At 33.1% G+C, this 9127-nt stretch overlaps 1 protein-coding gene across 1 annotated transcript; it reads right to left on the reverse strand.

Moving 5' to 3' along the window:
• Positions 1–3488: 3488 nt before the first annotated feature.
• GlcT (ceramide glucosyltransferase) lies at positions 3489–7837 on the reverse strand. The gene has a single exon (XM_085194278.1). The coding sequence runs from the start codon at positions 7547–7549 to the stop codon at positions 6356–6358; it is 1194 nt and encodes a 397-aa protein (XP_085050404.1). The 5' UTR covers positions 7550–7837; the 3' UTR covers positions 3489–6355.
• Between the last annotated feature and the right edge of the window lie 1290 nt (positions 7838–9127).

The raw sequence follows: 9127 nt of genomic DNA on the forward strand, positions 1-9127 counted from the left end.
ATAACAAAACATCATTTATAAGAAAATATTTCATGTTCTTCAATTCTGCTGTAAGGTCGTCAGTGTGTCCAGTGTTAAAAAAATTCGTTCTTCATTTTTTAAGATATTGCGATTTGAGTGGCGGAACTCAACCCCGCGTTTTGTCGTTACGTCAGACGTTACCCCAGAAATTTTGAGAACATTAAATTAACCCTGAAAGTTGCTGCGAAAGTAATTATAAGTACTTATAATAAGTAGGTACCTACTCAAAATGGCAACGATATGGAGGTGCAAATAAATCGTGTCTAAGTGACCGCGAATTTAATTCGGTGAAATGCTTTACCAATTAAAACTTTAAACAGATTTCAAATACCTGTTTATTATAGTACGGTCAATGAGTCCTGGCCGTTGTGAAGTTAGGTTTTCTGAACTATTGCGCATTGTTCACTTGGTAAGAAAATAATGAGAAGTAAGAAAAATCGTAAAATCAAATCTGCGCAGCCATTTCAGCTAATTTCATGGCAGCCACGACTCGCTGACCCTACTGTGCCTATGTATATTACACTCAAGACGTGTAACATATGTACCTACATATATATTACATATAGATACCTACTATAGATAGTGGCGGAACACAACGCCGCGTTTTGCCTTGAGACCAGAGCGAAGAAATGAAAATATATGTATAAATAAATATTTCATTTCCTCGAATGGAGATCGAACCCACAACCTCTCGCGTTTACAGTCACACTTTGTGCCACTGCGCCACTATTGGCCTCTACTAATATTATAGTTACGATTTTTTTATTTATCACTACCCACATTTCATACATGATTTTGTTTATATAAAAATTTCGACCTACTTTTTAAGTCAGATGCATGAGTTACTCTTATTAAAGTAAATAATTGCAAAATTTCGGCAACGTGCAATCAATAGTGAACGCTTCGGTGCTCACTGTGAAATAAGATCTCGGTTGCTCAAATTTAGCCTTAGCATATTTTTTAATAGCTTGTATATGTTTTAATATTTGTTAGATTTAGATTTTTTTAATGAATTGTATTATTTAATTGATTTTTTTTTATTTAAGTTTTAAGCGTGGCGTTAATTTCCGTGTCCCAATACATTATGTTTCGTATTCGGGCCGAAGGGATGTTTATTGATATTAGGTTTCTTCTGCCTACTTCTCCTACCTACAAGTATACTATACTAAATAAATATTTTTTGTAGTAGTAATAGACACATTTATATAGAACAAAATTTAACATAAATCCATAGATTAGATAAAGAGTGGGTATTGTATGTCCTTATGTAGATATTTCAAATAAAACTGACGAAACTAGGTCATTGTCATTTTCATAGTGCCTTTATAGTTTGTAGGTAAAGGTTCATCATATCCTAATTGCTCAAAGTTGATGGTAGTTTCGATAAAATAAATAATTTTAAATCTTTGTTTTCCTGGAGGTATAATATTTGTACAAAGATTTTTCATAGTAGGTATTAAATTGCTTCTTTCATCAACTATCACCCGACTTTTACAGTGAATACATGCTATGGCGGAGTACAACGCAGCGTATTGTCTTGCTGCGCTTGGCTATAAAAAATATAACATAAATCACCCGCGCCTTTAAATCCTGCTACGTTCAAATTTTTATACGTTTCTTTGCTTTAAAATTGTTAAAAATGTATAATATTTTTTATTCTGGCTATAGAATATTTAGATTAAATAAGGTTTTACAATTTTTAACTAAAAATAACAAATACCTAAAGCTACGCCTATTGATAAGCACGTATACCTATGTGTAACCAAGCCGATGATAATGATGATTCATCGCTTATCTACGAGTTACATTTAATTTTGTTATTTGACAGTAATAAACACATGGAAATTTAGGCAAAGTAAATAGAACAATGCATATAACTCGTCGCATCAGTTAACTTGGTTCCTAACAGGTGTTCGTGTAAGGTAGTTCCGGTGGAAGGTCCACCATTAGAAATGGAAATTGTAACATCGCTAATTATTGTTTAGTTCCCTCTACCAACCCTGCTATATATCCAAAGCTAGATAAACTTTAGTGGAAATATATGAGAATAAATATAACATTAACATAACAACTGTATGTCACGATAGCTATAGATTGTTAGTTATGGTTGAATATGTAAGTATGAATCACGTTCTTATCAGAAACTAATAAAAGAGATTGATTTTGACTCATGCGAATCTACCCACCAACATAAAGACGCGCCTCTATATTGTTATGCCATTAAGAGGTTAACACAACACATTTAATGAAATTGATTGATAATAATTATATTGAAATTTACTCGTGTATTCATAAATATGATGTGTCAGGGTATGATGATGATGAATCATAAATGGAATATGAGTGAAGCCGAGATGTGGTTACATATGATGATTGTTGGTCCAAATTCCATTTAGGTTTTTTATATATAGCTCTCGCCTACTTAATTTTATTTGTTTATGCGTTTTAGTCCGAGGCATTCTTGTGAAGATAACATGAAATGATATCTTTACAAGAATGCATAAAGAAAACCCAATAAATAAAATTCCGTAGAAATCCCAGTTACAGATTTTTATAATTTTTAAGCTATACGAGAGGAATATACGAGTACAAAAGAAATTGGATGTTTATAATTATGCTTATAAATACACCGGACCATTTTGTAATTATTCATTTTAAAGACTTATAAAATAAACGATATAATAAAAATAATTAAAAATAAACTACAAAAGGCAAACGCGTCCATACTAACATAGTTCTAACTCTCGAAATCATTGTTTCACATTTTCAAAGCTACAAAGTTAATTCGAATTATTCATGAACTTCGGACTTTTCTATGCAAAATGGTTTTTTTTATCTTAAACATTTTAGTGCAATACCGGCAGATATAACATAATGATAAGACACTCCGTGCTTAATTTTAAATTACTTAGTAATAGTATACATTGTTATTTGATTTTTAAAACTCAACGTCATACATTATTCAATAGACCAGACCAAGAAATGAAATGTTTAGTTTAAAAATAGAATTAGATTTGATCCCATAATTAAAGTCTACTCTCAACCATATTTTTGCGTCATGGTGTAAAAAAATCTAATAATTTTATACTAAGTACACACAAAAGGCAAAGGTGAATGACTGAAATATCAAGAACTGGACGGGTGGAACTGTTTGTACCTATGCCGGTTGCTATTACAAAAAAATATAAGCCCCCAAAAACCGAATCTAACATGGGCGAAGTTAATAAAAGCTAGCTTTCCACAATTGACATAATATATTTATTTTGGTAAATAAAAATATATTTGTTGTTATACGTTGCTAGATTATTATACTTTTTTTCTCGGCATTTTAAATAGAAATGAGAAAGGAATGAGAATCGAACTACCAACCATCCCGTAAGCTAACATAATAATTTCTGCACTTGCTTCTTATATGAAACGTTAATTTTATATTATGAACAGGTTCTTAGAATAAAAGTAAAGATATGTTCCAAACAGACTCGATATTTTATTATTATACGTCGACGTTATCAGGTACAGTACACATGTCCACGTTAATTTCACATACAATTCAATTCGTGATATCACGACATGGCCCCAAAATGCCGTACCTAATGTAATTGTTAAAAATGACCGGCACATTGCAGTATAGATGACAAAATTATATAAGATGAAATAAAAAATATATCACTAAGAAACATTATGCCTTAAATATTACATAGCATAAGTGTCATAGAAAAGGAAATTACATAAAAAAATAATATGTTTCGTACTTAGGTTTAAAAATTTAACATTATGAGATCAGGGTTTTTGTTTTACACTACATATATAAACAAAACAGCTATCAAATATACACTATGCTTTACATGTTAAATATTTGTTTCATTAAGATTTATTTTAAGTTATTTCTTTTATTATTAAACAAACGTCAAACCGACCAAGTTGCGAATGATCGCTTCGAGTAAGAGCTACGATTAAAACTATAGGGCAAACATAAAACAGTAAAAATGTGTATAAAATTCAAAATTTAATCGGTATTATAGCATAGAAAATTAATTAATTACACAAACTGTATTACACACCATATAAATACTTAAAATTGTTTGAAGCTGCAGAACTACTTTGGTAATCATTCCGACATGCATAATTGTATTGAGTATAAAAAATAATCATTAATTTAACATTTAACCACAGCACAAAATGATATGCAATATTTTATTTTCTATATTCATATTTTCAATATTATTCTTATTGAAATAAATCAAGTACTACGTTTGCCACAATATTTACTTTGAAAAATAAACTTGCCGCAACTTAAACTACAATGTGCCGTCACGTTTTTTACGCGATCAAACAAATATCAATTGGATACGTTTTTTAATAACTTAACTAACACAACAACTTCGAGTATTGAACTATTTCAGGCATATCTCAATACCGGGTTTGATATTATTATGCACCTTTACCCTAGTAGCCTTTCACGGTAGACCTGATAAAAAACATTATAAATATTATATAAATTGCACCAATCCAAAATTGAATCTATAATATGTTAAAGAAATATATTCTAATAAGTTTGTTCGGAGGTCATTCCGTGAACAGCACTATGAGGTATTTCATATTTACTTTAAATATTAGATACAGGATATATCATAAGTGTACAGGACAAAAAATATTTTAATACAAATGTATACATTTTTTAATGTAATTTTTATGTTGTCTATACATTACTGTAAATGATGTATTTTAAGTGCGATTTAATTATATTCTATTGCCATTTGGTTATAATCAATATCATAATAAATATAAAAAACATGAAACTATTTTGTTCTAACAAAAGAACAATTTTCACATTTAATAAATTAGAATGTAATTATAAATATTCATGAAATTATGTTTGTCTTTCACATTTTTTTTAAAAAAGAACTACCTTTAAAATTAATGAAATGAAATAAAATAGCATTACCAGACTAACTTAATACATAATATTATGCTCTTTATATTTTTATTACTGATAAGCAATTTAGATTAAAAAATTCAAGATAAAACCACTTTATTAATCATGGCTATATTTGCATTTCTTTGCTATTTGTGGAATGTCACAAATTTATAAATTCACTTATATAATGATTACCTCATCACATTCTTATGATAGAAATAAAACTTGGAAGTTTAAAATTTGTGTTGTTTTTTCTAGTGTTTGTCATTTAAGACAATTAAATAAGTTTAGATTTTACACTTTCTTAGGATGTCTAGCTATACTTTATAATAATTAATTATGCCATATATTATTATGATTAATTATGTATCACAAACGTCATATCCTGTATTTTGACGCCAATATTTAATTTAATTACAGTTGCATGGTGATATAGTAAAACAAGAAAATCAGTAATGGCACAATAAAAATCTTCAAAAATAAAAAAAAATCTTAATATAATCCAAACAAAATAATTGTGTACCTTTGGATGTTTATTAGAAAAATCCAGTCTTTTCTCTCAACTCTTGGTGAAACTAAGTAAATAAGTAAATAATACCAAAAATTACTCTGCCCTTTACGCTAATGTTTACAAAATTCAACCAGTTTGGTCCCATTCCCAACGTGCACAGATAAATAATTCTTCCATCAAGTCCAAAGGTACAAAAAAAATGAAAATTTTTGAAAAATGTGAATAACAAAAAGATAGTACTAGAGAGAATAACCCTGTTCACTCATATTTAGAATTGTACAGTCATATAAGTTAGTAAATCATTCAAGTTATCAATAAAGGAAACTGAGAATTTAATATTTTGGATGCATATTATTGTGTAATGTAAAAAATGACAAATGTTTTGTAAACACTGTATTAGCGTGCATTCATTGTAGACCTTGGACTGCTATTCAGTTATTCAAGTTGCCCTTCTCAGAAGTGAGTGAACTGTACAAAAGTAATGACTCACACTTTTAATATTCAGGTGCTCTAAATGAGGTCCCGTCATTCATATTTAATAAGCAAATCAATCAACACAATAATATTCAACTTTTGTTTGTATGTATTACTTTACCATTTACATAAATTAAAATAAACTGTAAATGGCAGACCCTTAATGGCAATCAAAGCTACCAGAAAATATATTACAACAGATGACAGCCGACAATTGTTTTCATCTATAAACATACAAAACTCTAAAACAATAATAACAATTATCCACCATACAATCAAAATTATAAATATTAATAAAAATCAAAACTTAAGTCTACATCTGTATACACTCTTTCGAATCCAGCTGAACCAAAACATATCCACACATCATACACAACATAATGTAATCTACATACACCAAATTAAAGCTTTTGATAAAGGGGAGGAGGGGCTCAGAACTTAAGCTTGGGTTTGAGCTCATGGGCGCGGCCGCCCCAGTCTAAACGATAGCTGCGAGTCCGCCACGAGATCTCGGGGTTGAAGAGCGCGGCGGCGAGTACGAACGGCGCACAACACTCGCTCCATACCCACGCGAGCAGAAACTCCACTTTCGTAAACGGAGGCGATCCGTTTTGCACCGAACACAACATCAGCCAGTCTGACAGGAACCACACCAGCACGTGCACCAGGAAAAAGGGCAGCGGCTCCGCGCCCAACAGCTGGCCCGCCGCCCAAGCCGCGCCGGCGCCCAGCGGGATGCACTCGCTGAGTGGCTCCAGCAGCGCCGTCGTGGGCACCATGGCGATGCGGAGGCGCGCCCAGCGCTTGAGCCGCGCCTGCAGCCCGCCCACCGACTTGGCGCCCGAGTTCTGCAGCGCCGGCAGCGACGCCACGCGCATGCGCCAGCCGCGGCTCACCACCGCCTTGGCCATGAAGTAGTCTTCGGCCAGGTATTCGCCGAACGCCGCCAGCCCACCGTTCTCCTCCAGCGCACAACGTCGCACCAGCGACGACATGCCCACGTGACAGTTGATGCCAAGGAAGTCCGCGCCGAGGTACATCCGCGCTTGCGCCGTGCCGAAGAACACCTTCTCGTAGACTGCGGCGAACCCGTCGGCGTCAACGGCGAACGGCATCTGATGGACGATCGCGACGCCCTCGCTCATGTGCTGCACCATGTCTAGCAACGTGTCCTCTCTCATGCGGATACCTGAGTCGCTCACTAGGATCAGAGGATACTTCGCGGCGAGGTACGCCGGCTGCATGTTATTTATTTTTGGGTTGACCCCGACGCACGACCCTCCCACGAACAATCGGGCGTCCACCTGAGGATACTTATGCAGGAGGCTGTTGACAAGCATCACAGCCGGGTCGTGTTCGTTTTCCACACAGAACAGCAGCTCATAGCTGGGATAATCCAGTGTAAAAAATGTTTCCAAGTTCGAAAACAAGTTAGGGTCGACGCCGGTTAGCGGCTTCAAGATAGAAACTGCGAGATATGGTTGTTCAGGCGGCGACCGGTCCACGGTTCGGTGCAATTTCCATTTCGAATATGACAGAGCCATTATATGAATTAGCCACAAACAAATCCACGCAATCATAAAAAATATAGCGAAACCATACACTGTATACACCATAGGCATCATAATTGTAAAATTCTTATGTCGATCTCGCGTTCCGACCACATAATATCGACTGGTTTCGAGTGTCTAGAACCGTGCGCTACGCTGCGATCATAACACCGTAATGACAAAATGTGAGCAGGTAAACGAGATAAACACGCGCGTAAATGAATTTATATACATAATCTGGACATTTTTAACGTATAAACGCTTTTCATAATTTTTCGGTAGCTTTTATCGTCAATCTACAGAGTATAGAACGACACAACCAGTATAACCAACCGCCGCCCGTCATTTCTACATTTTGGACACTTGGAGTGTATAGCTTTTAAAATTGTGTTGCCATACTTTTTTCTCTAAATATTTATGGAAAATTTTATTATTAAAATTATTTGTATGTAAATACAAAACATAATTTTTAAAGTTTAATATTAACACTAAAAATGTAAAAGTATTTTTTTTGGGAAAATAGATTGGTATTGAACTAAATTATAACAATAATTAAATAAAAAAAAAATAACGTGCGTCTCGGGATGCCCGGCAGAAGTGATAACTGAAACTAATCTAAATTTAACTGTTTAATATTGTAATTGTTTTACTTGAGAAAATATCTATATTTTATGTAAGAAAAGGTTTATTGATAAAGTCTTTTATTGATTGTAAAATATATTTTTTATTCTTAGTTACAACTCTTGAATATACACATTAAAATGTTATGTATATACATTATTATTATCTTTATCTAATTCTACAAAAGTAACAATTAACATTCAGATTATATGCTCGCTGTCAGCAAAATATATCTATTGTACACTAAACACTGAGTCAAGTGAAAAAAGAGGAGAGAGAAGTGTATATCCAATATATACAAAATCTAGCTGTATATGATTTATTATTAAAAAAATATATACCGTATTAATTTTTACAAATCCACTTCATATAAAAAATTAAATCAAATCAAATTAAATCAGCTTCACGCACGTGTAACCTGCACACAGCAGGGTAGGTTGAGGGAACCTCGTGTTAAGACACTGCGCTTCCCACTTTCCGCCGAATTCAAGAGGCGTATTGAATAGCGGAACTCAACGTTGCGCTTTGCTAGACACCAGAGCGAAGAAATGTATGTATAAATTTAAATAAATATTTCCTTTTCTCGAGGGGGGATCGAACCCACAACCAATTGATTTTGCAACCAATTTGTGCCCTTGTGCCTACCTGGCTACAGTATATTATATAGTATGTACATAATTAAACAAAAATGCTTTTGTTCAAACAAAATAATAAAATAATGACGTTTAAAAAATATCTGTTATTTAAATTTATTTAGTACTTATTATTATTCACAACATAATATAGGTATATGATTCTCATTATCATTTTTAATAATTTGTTATTTTATTTACACTTATCCTTCGTATACGTACTAATGTTTGTTGTCCCTTAACAGATAATAATGTTCTTTCTTTAAGGTAAAACAAGGATATTAAAAATTATTATCAAATAAACCTGGTAACACTTATAAGTGTCTATGCCCCGCCATTAAAAGACTCTTCGCGGTAAATTTCGCGTTGTTTAAATATTGTATATTGGAATTAAATATTG

The sequence above is a fragment of the Heliconius melpomene genome, chromosome 12 (genome assembly GCF_056956725.1).
Source record: "Heliconius melpomene rosina isolate 202511_hmr_F chromosome 12, ASM5695672v1, whole genome shotgun sequence".
Classification (NCBI taxonomy): domain Eukaryota; kingdom Metazoa; phylum Arthropoda; class Insecta; order Lepidoptera; family Nymphalidae; genus Heliconius; species Heliconius melpomene.

Excerpts from the sequence above, each read along its gene's own strand:
- GlcT (XM_085194278.1), bottom strand. The coding sequence starts at position 7,549 with ATGATGCCTATGGTGTATACAGTGTATGGTTTCGCTATATTTTTTATG.